A 16,042-nucleotide genomic window follows, 5' to 3' on the forward strand; every position below is an offset into this window, starting at 1 on the left:
TTAAAAAAAAATCTTTATTAGAGTATAATTGCTTTACAATGGTGTGTCAGTTTCTGCTTTATAACAAAGTGAATCAGGTATACATATACATATGTCCCCATATCTCTTCCCTCTTGCATCTCCCTCCCTCACACCCTCGCTATCCCACCCCTCTAGGTGGTGACGTCTGCGTCTTTATCTCTGTCCTGCCCCTAGGTTCGTTAGAACCTTTTTTTTTAGATTCCATATATATGTGTAAGCATACGGTATTTGTTTCTCTCTTTCTGACTTACTTCACTCTGTATGACAGGCTCTAGGTCCATCCACCTCACTACAAATAACTCAGTTCCGTTTCTTTTTCAATCTATTTTAAAAATAAAATTGCTCTTCCTCGCATTTCTGGTTTTCAAATTTTTGGGGGTAAGACCATAGCCAACTGCTAATTCCTTGGGCAAATCATGCCGTCATCCTGTGCTCAGTCTCTTCATCTAAGAAATGATGGTATTAATACTTTCCCTTAGAGAGAATTAATGCAACTTTCTTTGGGTATTGTGAGAATTAGATGAGGTAACCTTACTAGTTGTGTTTCCCTGGGCTAGTCACTCATCATCATTTCCTCATCTATATATAAAATATCAACTTCATTGGGTTTTTGTGGAGAATGAATTAGTTTAATATATGTTAAGCTTAGAATGGTGCCTAGCATATAATAAACACTGACAGCTATTATTATTATTAAAAAAATTTTTTTGGCCATGCCACACGGCTTGTGGGATTTTAGTTCCCCAACCAAGGATTGAACCCCCGGGCCCTTAGCAGTGAGTGTGCAGAGTCCTAACCACTAGACCGCCAGGGAATTCCCAAAAGCTTTTATTATTAATGTGTATGATAATATTTCAAAACTTCCCAGAACATCTTAGGTTATTATACTTTTTTTTCATCTTCTAAGGCAATGTGTCTGTAGATGTCTCATCCCTGATATTACTTTGTGGTCTGGGACTGGCTCACAGGACTGTATAGAGATGTTAATCAGATTAGGGAGAAAGAGATGTGGCCATAGGAGGACTATATGCCCTGAACAGGTTGAGGGATGGTGTGGTTTAGAGTCCAGGGAGAACTGGCCCTGGTGTTGGTCCTCCTCCAATGTGATAACATTGTTGTCACTTGCAGCTCGCCCACCAATGCATGAAGGAGGTGCGTCGAGCTGCCTTGCAGGCCCAGAAAAACTGTAAGGAGACCTTACCTCGTGCTCGCCGCCTCACCAAGGAAATGCTTCTGTACTGGAAGAAGTATGAGAAGGTGGAGAAGGAACACCGCAAACGTGCAGAGAAGGAAGCCTTGGAGCAACGGAAGTTGGATGAAGAAATGCGGGAGGTAGGGCAATAGCATGAAATTTTGAAAACCATAATTGCTGCAGCCATATTAAGAGATTGGTTAGCATTTCATAAGTTATTAATCTAACCAATGAAATGGTTGAAAACATATTTTAAGACATAACTTTGAGTATAGTGATTTTAGTCCAGTAAATCAGTTCTGTTTTTATTCTTTTAGTAAGGCCCTCTCCCTGGCCTTCACCCCTCTTCTGTCCTCACTTTCTCTCTTCTTTTTTTTTTTTTTTTTTTTTAAATTTTATTTATTTTTGGCTGTGTTGGGTCTTCGTTGCTGAACGTGGGCTTTCTCTAGTTGCGGCAAGTGGGGGCCACTCTTCGTTGCGGTGCGTGGGCTTCTCATTGCAGTGGCTTCTCTTGTTGCAGAGCACGGGCTCTAGGTGTGCGAGCTTCAGTAGTTGTGGCGCACGGGCTTTGTTGCTCCACAGCATGTGGGATCTTCCCAGACCAGGACTTGAGCGTGTGTCCCCTGCATTGGCAGGCGGATTCGTAACCACTGCGCCACCAGGGAAGTCCCCGTTTCCTCTATTCTTTGTAGCCTTATTCTTTTGAATATTTCTGGAGGACACCCTTCCCCAGCCTTCCCCCACAAAAAAAGAAAAGGAATGAAAGAAAAAGAAAACAGCTTAGAGCTTATCTGGGCTTGGTTCCAGATGCTGGCTGTAATTTCGATTTGTTGGAAGGTGAGGGCTGGTTGCCAAATTTAGGGCCAGATAGGGACAATGGACAACTAGCTCAGTTTTCTGAGACACCTCCCCCCTCCCCACCTGCTGCCGCCTACTTTTCTGTTTTAACTTGCAGTCAGTTCTCTTGCTAAGCTTGATATCAGCTGAGAGTATTATTCAGGGAAGCAAGAGGAGAGATTAAGAGGACAGAGTTATTATGTTGCCATTGGTAAGCCCATTGGGATGAGTGGAAGGACAGTTGAGGTCTGGAGAAGGAAGGGAATCAGGATTGAATGTTTTCTTTCGGGTATAGGTAGTACTCCTGTCAAAGCAGAGCCATGGAGACTCTTTGGAGTCCTCTTCCCTCCTGTCTCATGCCTTTGAGCGGGAATATGGATTTTGCCCAGTTCTCTTAAGTCTCTGGGTGACTTGTTCCTTTGCCTGGAAGATAAACATATTATTGAGTTAGTAAACTTTTGATGCTAATGGAAATATTTGCTCACTGAGTTTAGAGGCATTTGAGTTAGTCACAGATCTTGAAGGTTTGAAACTGACTTGGCTTATGATCTAGGTTTGTGAGACATTCTCTCAGTTTTGTTGATAGCTAACTGATGAGGCTTTCATCTGTGATTATGTTGACTTATGTGTCTTTTTCTCTGAATTTTTGAATTAAGACATTTTTGATGTATCCTTGTTCCCTTAATTTGCCTTCGTCATTTAGGCACATAGTAGGTGACTTCCTTAAAGTTAAAGGAAATGTTACCTTTTATGGTTTAATTTAGAAAGGTTTTCTTTTAATTTTTGGCTGCACTGTGCCTCTTGCGGGATCTTAGTTTCCCCACCAGGGAATGAACCCGTGCCCCCTGCAGTGGAAGCACGGAGTCTCAACCACTGGACCACCAGGGAAGTTCCTAGAAAGGTTTTCTTGACAGTACTTTAGCTTTAGAACATGAACATCTGTATCCTTTATGAAAATAAATCAGTTTTCTCTCAAACTCTCAAGATTTTTTTTCTAATCTGAATTTGGCTAAAGTGTTATAAAACCTTAAGGAGAAAGTCTAGTTTTGCGTAGCATACTTTGGGACTTATGTCCTTCCTGGCCATGTTCCTTATTTTATTGTTGTTTTTCTTTTGTGGACGTGGATCAAGGATAAATCAGGTATACTTCATATGAATTTTATTATAAAATAGTTCATGCAGAATAATGATTCTTTGATTTGGTATTTATTGTGTATGCTGTATTTCATATAATTCAGTCTTTTGAATCATTTGCTTACTCATTTTATTGTTTATCTTGAAGAATGATTTTTACTGACAATGATTATTTTTCTTACTAGGTTATTTCAGAGGCACTTTGAATTTAGCTTTCTCATATTTTAAAAAAAGGTATATGTGCTTGTGATTTTGTATTTGGTCTATATTCATGTTTTATAGCTATCATTGTCACAGATGAACAGTAGGCTGTTTTGGGGAGCATTTTCTTTTTTTCATGGGCTTCTTATTCTCATATACCTCCTGCATTGACTTTCAGAATAATTTATAGCTCTTCGTCACTTATTTTGCCTTTCGGTGTTAAAGAAGAGTTTTGGACACATTTATGTTTTTAAAAATAATAAAGCTGTACACGTGTATTTATCACCCAAGTTATTAAGTAAAGCATGTTGTTTGAATTTAGTTGGTATCTCAGTGCCATTAAAGAAAAGTAATACAGTAAAGAAATAAGCATTTTAGACAGAAGCCTAGTGGAAAAAAGATTTTATTTTGTAAAGGAGAGCAAAACATAGGTTATTATTTGGCTATAAATGAAGATTATTCCTTGCTTTTAGTACCACTGACTTAGTTATAATAAAATTTGTTCATTAACAATTTTTACCTTTCTAAAGGTAAATACTTTGTAAAGGAATTGTTTGCAAACTATGTATAGTGAATTCTGTTGACTACCCTTGTATGTGATTGGTGATTTGACTCTTTTCACTTTCATCTTTTTTCCCCTTTAGGCCAAGAGGCAGCAGCGAAAACTGAACTTCCTCATCACCCAGACAGAGTTGTATGCCCATTTCATGAGTCGCAAACGAGACATGGGTCACGATGGGATCCAGGAAGAAATCTTAAGGAAACTGGAAGATAGTTCTACACAGAGACAAATTGACATTGGCGGAGGGGTGGTAGTTAACATCACACAGGAGGATTATGGTGAGTCCTGAATCAGGAATGGGAGGAAGGAGATACCCAAAATTTTTTCATATCTCAGGTTATACTCATCATTAATTCTTGCAAGTTTTGTCTTGATCAATAGGTAATATTGATCAAAAGGGGGATTTATTTTATTGGAGTAGGGGAAGTGTGAATGTTTGTATAAAATAAGCATATAAAAAACTTTTATTAAAGAATTTGAAAAGGAAAGGGTGTGGTTATATGATCTTGCAAATTTGGGAATATTTTGTGTGTTGATTTGTTCATAGAAATAAAAGGTATTGTATCAGAAGAATTCAGTGAACATATCTAATTAGAGAAAATCATCTCTCACGTAACAGGATTCTTGGTGATGTGAGTAAAGCATGAGAAGAGACTGTTTTGGTATTTTTGTGACCACACAGAGAGGGAGGAATTGGGGTAAAATTTGAGAGGAAGTTCACAGAGAATAGTGGTCAAGATCATGTTGAGTAAGAATAAGAGAAAATGAGAGTGCTTCAGATTATGTTGGGATTTACACAGTCTCTGTTTCTTCTTTTGGAATCACCTGGTATAAATATATTACAATTTTGAATCCTCATTGTCTTGCTTTTTCCGGCATCAGCATTGCTTCATGCAAGAAACGCAGGATTGGGAGACTGGGGCTCAGTCTCCTGGTGGCTTTTGTGAGCTGGCTTTGGCTCCTAGAGACCATGGCAGCCCTCTGCCTCCATTGCCACTTCCAGGTCCTTACCTCTGTCAAGTAATTTGAGCCTTTCTTCTCCCTCACCCTCTGTGAACTTAGGGATAAATAGAATGTTGGCGTCGGGGATCCACATATGGTAGTATAAATTGCATCCTTAAAGGAGATCAGTTAATGAGGTGTTATAATCTACACCTTTCCCTTTTCAGATAGTAACCATTTCAAAGCCCAGGCCCTGAAGAATGCTGAAAATGCTTACCATATTCATCAGGCTCGGGTGAGTCTTAAAAATGAAATGTTGGGCCCTGGAAATACAACTTTTTACTTAGGTGGTCTTCCTTTAATCTTAATCATATTTTCAGTTAAAAACATTAATGGATGTGTACATGTGTATGTGACTGCATTGGGGGTGTGTGTGTCTCTATTTACTTTAGAGTAATAGAGGAATACCTGAGGAAAGATGGGAAATGAGCATTCACTTGTCTGAGCTTTAAGAATGTGTTGATTGACGCTAAGACAGTTTGTCTATTTTTTTTCTTCTGTCCTCCCTGATAATCATGGGTAATACAGAATGAAGTGCATCATGGTTGTTTAGTGAAAAAGTCCACACTGTTGCATGTTAAGAAAGTTATATCATGTGTTAAAACTGCTAAGTTAGCACCTTCTTTTACTTTAGTAATAACTTGCTTGTTCATGATATAGTGACATTTAATGAAATCAGAAAGAAACTGCAGTTAGATCAAATTAAGTAAGGAAAATACAGTTTAATATACTGCATAGGAGCCCCTGTGTAACTTTGACAGGGTCCAAGTCAAGGATAGAGACAAACTCAACCTATTCCTCACCAACCCCAACCGATCAAACAGGTTTTTTATCAGATCTTTAATAAATTCATTGATGAAGCAAGTAATTGTGTAATATGGCTTAGTGCCTGTCTATCAGAAGTGTATTCTCAATATAATTGTTAAAATAATTTTAAAATATTAGTAATATACTTTACGCTTGACCCTTGAGTAACTCTGGGAGTTAGGGGTGCCGACCCACCCTGCAGTCAAAAATCTTCGTATAACTTTACAGTCAGCCCTCCATACCTATGGATCCACATCCACATATCCAACCAACCACAGGATCAAGTAGTACTCTTGCACATACTTAGTGAAAAAACTTCACATATCAGTTGATCCACACAGTTCAAACCCATGTTGTTCAAGAGTCAAGTGTATTATGCTTACACGTAATATATTACATTATATTATCAGAAAGTTTGTTCCAACTAGCACAAGTTAGATATATTGGCATTATGAATTTTATTTGAATTTAATTATTTTCCTCTTATATATTTCTTCTAATATATTTTTATTTTCCAGACAAGGTCATTCGATGAAGATGCAAAAGAAAGTCGAGCAGCTGCCCTACGGGCAGCAAACAAGTCTGGCACTGGGTTTGGGGAGAGTTATAGCCTGGCAAACCCATCTATCCGGGCTGGTGAGGATATTCCACAGCCTACAATTTTTAATGGCAAATTAAAAGGTTATCAGCTGAAAGGCATGAATTGGTTGGCAAATCTCTATGAACAGGTAAATTTTAGAACTGTTCATACCCACTCTGTTTTGTTATCTGTTTTCCTAAAGTCGTTGGTTCAGTGTATTGTGAAATGAGCACAAGATAATGTTTTAGATTTCATCCTTTTTAAAAAGCTTTATTGTTTGACAAGAATCAGAAAGATGTCTCTATATTTCTAACCTGGAGATTTTATTGGGGATTATTTGCATCATGTATAAAGTTTGTCTTAAGTAGTCTTAGTAATAAACCTGATTGCACTTGTACCTGGATTAGATTAGCTGAAAAACTGGCTTTGGTGTGTTTGTCTCATGATTCAGAGTTGTAGCTGTGGAATTGGCAAAAGGAATCATTACAGTAGTAATAGTGCTGAAGCTGGGTATCTCTAGTCACTTTCATTTGAACAAGTCTGACATTTTGGATAGTTCTTTTTGACAGTAAGTTGAACCCTGTGTAATGCAATGTGAGAGGTGTTGACTATGTGTATTTTTTTTCCAGGGTATTAATGGCATTCTTGCCGATGAAATGGGACTTGGTAAGACAGTACAGAGCATTGCCCTCCTTGCCCATCTGGCTGAGGTGGGTAGATGCATGCAGTCTTTTCTTCTTCCTCTGTCTCCATCCTAGGGTCATTTTCTATTGAGAATCAGCCATTATCAAGCAGTACACTAGACTCTGTAGCATACCAAGACAGTAGGACTTGCTCCTTGCCTTCAAGGCCTTTACAGGGTGATACAGTGTGGTGAAACATTCTGGTTTTCAAGAAGACTAGGACAGTTTCTAAGCATGTGTGTTTTCATTCCCCATCTCCCACTTCTGTAGAGAACCACCATTGTAGTGGCAAAAACACTGTAGTTAGTTAGATCAGAAGACCTGGTTTCACATCTCAGCTCTGTGCTTACAAGCAGTGTAAACTTGGACAATTCACTTAGCCTCTTTTGACCTGACTTCACTTTAACTCTGTGAGGTTTAGTTTCCACTTCTGCAAAGTGGGGATACTATCTACCTTACAGGAAATTTGTGAGAATTAAATGAGAAGAAATGCGTGAAAGCATTTTGAAAAATGCAGAAAACTCTATACCAATTAAATAATAGTAAAATAGTTGTGATCATCTAGTATAAGGAAAAGCAACACATACAAGTCAGTATGTCATAAGTGCTTTGTGAATGATATAAACTAAGACCTGTAAGGGCAGGTGGGGAGTAATTGCTTGGTTTTTTTTTCCTCAAGGTGTGTGTGAGCAACTTCCTTGCCTGTGTTATTATTAACATAGAATATTATTTTTCTTGACATAGGATATTATCATTGAGTGTGCAGGTATGGGAGATACGAACCATTTCTCTTGTTGTAATGCATCTCCTATTCTTAAACTCCTCTTGTCGTTAATTATAATTTTGAATTAAATTTCTTCAGTTTTCCTGCAGTTGGTTGACCCAGTTTTTCTGTTTCAGAGAGAGAACATTTGGGGACCTTTCTTAATAATTTCACCTGCTTCTACACTTAACAATTGGCACCAGGAGTTTACTAGATTTGTTCCTAAATTTAAGGTAAAAATCAACAAAATTCTCTTGCTTTTTAAAATAAACTTTCTGACTCCTTTTTTGCTGCCTTACTTACTTAATTGCTCATAATAGCTTTTAATTTCTTGCATTTTTTTTTCAAAATAACCTTGCATACATTTCCTATCAAAGTTACTGATGGGAGCAATAAGAGAGCATATTACATCCTTATGTTTTATGAGAAAGACAAAGTCTAGTTTGAGTGATTTGCTGCATTGACGACATGAATTGTAGCTCCTAGTTGTACTGCCATAATAGAAAATGTCTACCTTGCTAGTTTAATACAGGTTTTGATAAATCAAGGTACATATACTATAATTTATGGCATTGTTGTCCACACTCCTCCCCCTTCAAATTTATTCATAGATTATCTATTTTCTTGATACTCCAAAGCCAGCTCTTCAGTCTTGGTCCAGATTATAATGTCTAAGGTAGATAATGTGAGAGTTGCATTTAACTAATTCAGAGGAAAAGAATTGAGATTTAGGTAGGATGTGATCAGCAGGGAAATATGCTGCATCAAGTATGGACAAGATTTAAATAGGGGTTTAATTATGCAGAGTTGTTGGGATGTAAGAAAGAATGGGTAGGATTTTTTGTATTATTTGCAAGTAAAAAGAAGGAAATGAGTTAAATATTTGTTTTGTCCCTAAAGGAATATAATGATAATGAAGTTGCATGGTAAGGAGGATTTTTTGGAGATATGTATCGAGAGATATTGACATGATCTCTGATCTTGGGTCTCCATAATAATCATGGGTTCCATGCAATTTAAGAGGTCATGGGAGGTGTTTTTCTGGCTTATACTTTATAAGGAATAGGGACATGTCTGGGATATTCCACTCTGGGGCACCTTTGTGTCTGTGGCCCCACCTTTGCGGCTGAATTAATAGACTTAGGAACTGTTTACAAGGCACATTAGGTATATGGCTTTTAGCTTGGCTGACTCATTCTTAACTTTCTAAGGAGGTGAGATCGTTCTAAGGCAATTTATTGAATATTTTCTCTAGGGTTTTTTCACATTGAATAAGGAGCCCCTCATCTTTTTTCTGCTTTCTTGTTGTTGTTATTGTTGTTTAGTACATGTCAAACAATTAGGAGCTTGAAAAATTGTCTTAAAATTTTCTTCCAAACCACTAAAGTTTTCAATATTTCCTTCACTGGCCGATAGATGGCAATGTAGTACTACTTACGTCATTGGTACCTCTCCTTTGACTTTATACCCATGCCTGAAACTGAGTTTTCATTTGCACGTGGAGTTTCCTTTTGAAGCTCTAGTCTAGGGGTCAGTAAAATATGGCCTGTGGGCCAATTGAAAGTGTACAATTCAGTAGTATTAAGTACATTTACAGTGTGGTACAATAATCACTGCTATTGTATTGCAGAATTTTATCATCATACCAAACAGAAATCTCCTTCCCATTAAGCAGTCACTCCCTATTTCACTTTCCCTCTTGCCCCTGGTTACCACAAATCTGCTTTATGTCTCTGTGGTTTGGTTATTCTGAATATTTTGTATACCTGGAATGTGGCCTTTTATGTCTGGCTGCTGCTTTTCACTTAGTAGGTTTTTCAAGGTTCATCATGTTGTAACATGTATCAGCACTTCATTCCTTTTATGACTGAATAATATTTCAGTCATATTATAACATATATTATAGTGAATAATATTTCATTATCTGCGTATACTGTATTTTGTTTATCCATTCATCTGTTGATGGGTATTTTGGTTGTTCCTTTTGGCTATTGTTAATAGTGCTGCTATAAACATTCATGTACAGGTTTTTGTTTGAACACCTGTCCTGTTTTCAGTTCTTTTGGGTATAGACCTAGGAGTGGAATTGCTAAGTCACTTTATATTTAACTTATTGAGGAATCCACCACGTGTTCTTTTGTGCACCTTATGAGCTAAGAATAGTTCTTACTTTTTAAAATTGTTGATTAAAAAATATTTCGTAGCAAATGATACATGAAATTTAAATACATGTATATTGGAATACAGCCACACCTTTGATTATTTATTATTTATGGCTGCATTCACAGTACAACAGGCACAGTTGAGTAGTTGTGGCAGAGACTGTGTGGCCTACAAAACTAAAATTCTTACTATCTGGCCATTTATAGGAAAAGTTTAATGACCTCTGCTCTATTGATTCATTGTTTCTATTACCATTACTCCTTTGAATTGTCAGAAATGTGTTTGCTTCCCTGTAGAACATAGTTAGAAGTAGACTCTGCTCAGATTTATAATCTGGTTACATTCAAAAGATACTTAGATCTATGATGATAACATCACAAAGTTCATTTTATTTGGCAGGTGTCTGAGTAACACTCATTTTATGGTTCTAGTATGATTAGTGCCTCTGACCTCCTTTTCCTCATGAAATAAGATATACATTTTTTCTCTAGTTAATGTACCACTTTTCATTCCTGAAATTGGCTATTCTGTATGTTTTCTATTTCATTTATTTCTGCTCTTTTATTATTCTTGTCTACTTTTTTTGTAAACTTTTTTCTTTTTCTGTCATCTTGAGATGGAGCTTTTTCTAATGTATATTTAAGGGTATTGCTTTCTAAGCATGACTATAGCCATCCAAAGGTTTGATGTGTCACATTTTCATTATCTTACAATGCAAAATACTGTCAGCTTCTACTGTAAGTTCTTATTTGATTCATGGGTTATTTAAAAGTGTTGTTTTTACTCTCTACACAAAGGATGGTTTTCTAGTTATCTTTTTGTTATTTATAGCTTAAATCCACTGATAAGAAAACATGCTTTTTATTATTTTAATCCTTTGAAATTTGTTGCTTTGCTTTCATAGCTCAGCATATGGTCAGTTTTTATAAATGTCCTGTGTGTGTTTGAAAGTAGTAGTTATTCTGTACTTGTTGAGTACAGTGTTGTATATATGTTGATTAGGTCAAGTTTGTTAACTTGTTCAGCTCTTTTGTATCTTTACTCATTTTTTTGTCTGCCTCTCCTATTACTGACTGAAAGAGGGGTGTTAATATTTGCAACAATTATGGATTTATCCATTCTGTTTTCTTCTGTTTTTGCTTTGAGGCTGTGAGATGTATACAAATTTATAATTTTATCTTCCTGGTGAATGAACCTTTTATTATTATGAAATTCCTCCTTTAAGACTTTTGCCTTAAAGTCTATTTTCTCTGATATTAAATAGCTTTCTTTTGGTTAGTATTTGCATGGTATCTTTTTCGTCTTTTTACTTTTAACCATTCTATAGCCTTACATTTAAGGTGTATTTCATGCCTTTTATTTGGAATAGCTGTGCTTACTTTTAATGTAATTATTGATATATTGTGTTTAAAACTGCTGCCTTGCTCTTTGCTTTCTACTTCTTTTTTTAAATAGGGTTGTTATTGTGTTTATGGTTTTTAGTTTTTACTTTTAAAATATTCATTTATTTATTTGATAGTGCCGGGTCTTTAGTTGCGGCTTACCAGCTCCTTAGTTGCAGCATGCGTGTGGGATCTATTTCCCCAACCAGAGATCAAACCCGGGCCCCCTGCATTGGGAGTGCAGAGTCTTAACCACTGTGCCACCAGGGAAGTCCCTGCTTTCTGCTTCTTTCACCTGTTCAGCTTTACTTTTTTTTCCTTTTGAATCCTTTTGGATTGATTAGATTTTATCATTCCTTTTTTTTCCCTCTCCCTTTTAAACTTGCTAATTATATATTCATTCTGTTATTCAGTAGATACCCAGGAGAATACCACATGCACCCTTAACTTTTTCAAAAGTAATATAAATTAGTACTGTTAATACTTTCCAGACAGTACAAAGACCTTAGTAGAGTACTGTAACTACATCCCCCTTTTCTAGACTTACATGCTGTTGTTTTTGTATATATTTTATATTTTAAACCCCAGAAGACATTATCATTTATACATTTAAAACTTACTTAGATTTATTCATATTACTTACATATTCATTGCTCATTGATCTTCATTCCTCCTTGCATATTTGTGCTTTCATTTGGCTGACATTTTTCAAAAGAACAAAGGACATCAAGCTATGGATTCTAGAAGCACTTTGAGCCCCATAACAATAAAAAAAATGAAAGTCACACCTAGAAACATCACAGAAAAGTGCTGAATTTTGCATTCTTTTGTTTCTCCATGCTTTAGTCTGGATATTTCCTTCTGACCTCTCTTCAAGTTCACTAATCAGCTCTTCAGCTGATTCTATCTGCTGTTAAACTCGTCACTGAATTCTTATTTTTGTTTTTAATTTTTAAAAAAATTTTTGTACTTTAAAGATGTTCTGTGTTTTCCAGTTCTTCTTCTTATGGTTGTTTTCCTGTATGTTATGTGTCTTCCCCGCCCCCCGGCTACTTTTTTTTTTTTTTTTTTTTTGTTTTATTTATTTATTTTTGGCTGCGTTGGGTCTTCATTGCTGCATGCAGGCTCTCTCTAGTTGTGGCGAACAGGGGCTATTCTTTGTTGCGGTGCGTGGGCTTCTCGTTGCAGTGGATTCTCCTGTTGCCGAGCATGGGCTCTAGGCACGTGGGCCTCAGTAGTTGTGGCACGCGGGCTCTAGAGCGCAGGCTCGGCAGTTGTGGTGCACGGGCTTAGTTGCTCTGCAGCATGTGAGATCCTCCCAGACCAGAGCTCGAACCCGTGTCCCCTGCATTGGCAGGTGGATTCTTAGCCACTGCACCGCCAGGGAAGCCCTCGTCATTGAATTCTTAATTTTAATTATATTTTTTCAGTTCTAAAAATTCCCTTTGATTCTTTTATAGTTTCTAGTATACCACTGAAATTCTCAATCTTTTAACTCAATGAACAAACTTGCTTTTTTTTTTTTTTTTTTGGCAGCGTTGGGTCTTCATTGCTGCACGCAGGCTCTCTCTACTTGTGGCAGGTGGGGGCTACTCTTCATTGCGGCGCATGAGCTTCTCATTGGGTGGCTTCTTTTGCTGTGGAGCACGGGCTCTAGGCACGCAGGCTCAGTAATTGTGGCTCGCGGGCTCTAGAGCGCAGGCTCAGTAGTTGTGGTGCACGGGTTTAGTTGCTCTGCGTCATGTGGGATCTTCCCAGATCAGGGCTCAAACCCGTGTCCCCTGCACTGGCAGGCAGATTCTTAACCACTATGCCACCAGGGAAGCCCAAAACTAGCATTTTTTTAAAAGTTTGTTTCTAAAATTTTTGTTATCTAGATCTCCTGTGGGTTTGTTTCTTTTATCTATATTTCATGTTGGTTTTCAGTTATGTGGTCTAGTCTTTCCATAGCTGATTTTTTTGTTTTGTTTTGTTTTTGTTTTAATGCCAGACATTGTATAGGAAAAATTGTAAAGATAATTGTGGGCTCTGGATACTGTTTTCTTCTTCCTGAGAGAGGATTAATGTGTGTTTGGGGTTTTGTTGTGGATTTTTTTGCCTATAGTAATTTTTTTTCTGGGGCAATAATAATCCAAAGCCCCCTTAATCTAGTCAGGAATTGAGATGATTTGAAACCAGGATTCAGTACCTGATAAAGCAAGTGTATGTATAGTTTACCTTTACTACAGGTGTGTATCTTTTTTTTTTTTTTATTTTGTGGTACACGGGCCTCTCACTGTTGTGGCCTCTCCCGTTGTGGAGCACAGGCTCCGGACGCGCAGGCTCAGCGGCCATGGCTCACGGGCCCAGCCGCTCTGTGGCATGTGGGATCTTCCCGGACCGGCGCACGAACCTGCGTCCCCTGCATTGGCAGGCGGACTCTCAACCCCTGTGCCACCAGGGAACCCTGTGTATCTATCTTTTGATTCCCAACTTAAGGCCAGGGAGGTGGGTGGTTATCAGAATCCCTCCTCCTTGAACTACAGTTTTTGTTTTGTGGTCCTGTGTCTCTTTAAAAAAAAAATACAAACAAAAACAAAAAACAACTTTTCAGTTTCTCAGCCTCTCAACTAGAACTTTTGGGAAGGATCAGCACCCACAGGGGGAACATGTTCCAGATGCCAGGCTTTCCTCTCTTTTCTACATCTGGGCTGTATAATTCTCCACTGGCTCAGTAGCTCTCTGAAGCCTTCAAACAAATGTTTTGTATCTGTGTTTTAACTTGGTCAGTAGGAGGAGTGCTAGTCCAGCACCTAGTGCGGCAGTGACAGAAGAGGAGCTCTTATATTCATTCTATTAGGTTTTTAAAAAATCATTCTGAATAACGTATTTGTGATGATACTTTTAAGATTATCACTAGGAAATAATCTGTATATTGGTCCTTTTTCCAGGTGCTACCATATTGGGGAAATCCTCATGATAGAAAAGTTATCAGGAGGTTCTGGAGTCAGGTAATTTTCAGCTTACTGTACACGCATGCACACACACATATACATGTTCACACATATGCGCAGTCATTATTTCTCCAGTTGATTTGAGTAATTTCACTTACATAAAATCTCCTTATATGTTTCTGGACACTAGGCAAGTGTACATTTTTCTTTTACAATGCTTTTCCTGTTATAGACAATCAGCTGGACTTGAAGTCCAGGATTAAGTAAGAACTTTTTTCTTTAATAAGCTGAAGACTAGTTTTTAACAAGGTTTGTGGTTAAGGTAACTACCTTAAAAACAGTTATGCTTTTAATTCACTGCACATCTCCTACATTGGAGAAGTATATCTTTAGAGCATCTTAAACTTCTTGGCCTTAGAAAATGAATTCCATTCCTCATTGTCTTATTATGACTTGTTAGGTATCTCTTTTCACCCTTGCCCTCTTATGTTTACAGAAGACCCTCTACACTCAGGATGCCCCCTTCCATGTGGTTATCACCAGTTACCAGCTGGTGGTGCAGGATGTAAAGTATTTCCAGCGAGTCAAGTGGCAGTACATGGTATTGGATGAGGCTCAGGCGCTCAAGAGTAGTTCCAGGTAACATGAGTAGTAGAAATAAAGCCTGTGGACTGAGGATATATAGATATATAGATATGTGTGTCTCATATACACACACATGTGAATGAAGATCAGAGAGATTTGAAAACATGGCATATGGCTTATATATGGTCTTATGGTCTCTGCATAAGCCATATGTCTGACCAGAAGGCATAAATTCTCTTTTGCATTTTCATGGAATATACATGTTAATGTTTAGAGTATAAAGATTTTCCTCAGGTTTTTTTCTCCCTATTCAGTAATTATGGCATTTTAACCGATTTTTGTTCTTCAAGGAAATTTTCTGTGGAGGAAGGGGTGTCTGCTCATTGCTTCAGGGATTATTTTAGACAGGAGGTCTTAGTAGGAAGTAGAATGTTACATTATGTGGATTGTAGCTTCTACTGTTTTATTAAGGTTATCCTAGTCCCTGAATGGTTATTAGATGCCCAAGAATCCTTTTATTGGAAGTTACATGTTTAAAATGTTCTAATACCTTTAAGTTCCCAAACTGAATAGTAAATGAGTGCTTGGCTAGAAAGTGTTACTCAGTGGTATTAGACCTTGGGTTTGATGGATTTTTATTAACTCTTGGTGAGCCCATAGGGCTTTCTTAGAAGTCCACGTTAACTGGCAGGATGGTATTTTCCGTGGAACTTTCCATCCTCTAACGAGCATTATTTCATATTTTACTCTTTTGAAGTAGGGCATGCTTGTGGCCAGGAGCAGTAGACTCACGTTGCATTTTCTTCTCACACCCTTTCTCTTTCTCCATTGCTCCCTCCAAACTCACACTGGAAGCGCATAGAGTAATAATTTTAAAACCTACTACTGTAGATAATACTTTATAATTATATGGTCTGTATCAACAAAACTGACCAAAGGTAGTAGAGGACTTTTATCAAGCCAGAAAGGATCCTACTCTGCTATTCGAGGGCTTTTTTTAATGTATACCCTAATACCACGTTTTCAGTATAGAGTCAGTTCCTTTGAAATTTCCTGTCGTCAGCTTTGTTGAGTAATATTTTTCAATTGTGTTCATGGTAGAGTATTGATACTTGATTTTGAGTGTTTGTTATTTTTTTGAAAAGCATTTTTAGAAATAAGGGGTCTCAATAGGGTGAATATTTACTGCTAACTTGG

General features: G+C 37.5%; 1 protein-coding gene across 5 annotated transcripts in view; it reads left to right on the top strand.

Moving 5' to 3' along the window:
• Nucleotides 1-16,042, top strand: part of INO80 (INO80 complex ATPase subunit) — a 131,187-nt gene that overhangs the window by 45,323 nt on the left and 69,822 nt on the right. For all 5 annotated transcript variants that reach the window (XR_016392116.1, XM_022587428.3, XM_089907336.1 and 2 more), the window contains 8 exons: nt 1,150-1,353; nt 4,030-4,225; nt 5,117-5,184; nt 6,275-6,484; nt 6,966-7,046; nt 7,920-8,015; nt 14,258-14,317; nt 14,757-14,899. Coding sequence is in view for 4 of the 5 variants with exons in the window: in XM_022587428.3 (XP_022443136.1) it covers nt 1,150-1,353; nt 4,030-4,225; nt 5,117-5,184; nt 6,275-6,484; nt 6,966-7,046; nt 7,920-8,015; nt 14,258-14,317; nt 14,757-14,899 (1,058 nt within the window). In the remaining variant the exon portion in view is untranslated. The remainder of the gene's footprint in view (nt 1-1,149; nt 1,354-4,029; nt 4,226-5,116; nt 5,185-6,274; nt 6,485-6,965; nt 7,047-7,919; nt 8,016-14,257; nt 14,318-14,756; nt 14,900-16,042) is intronic.

This window comes from Delphinapterus leucas, chromosome 2, assembly GCF_059928025.1.
Source record: "Delphinapterus leucas isolate spDelLeu-1000000601 "Yukka" chromosome 2, BTC_Dleu_Yukka2, whole genome shotgun sequence".
In the NCBI taxonomy this organism is placed as follows: Eukaryota; Metazoa; Chordata; class Mammalia; order Artiodactyla; family Monodontidae; genus Delphinapterus; species Delphinapterus leucas.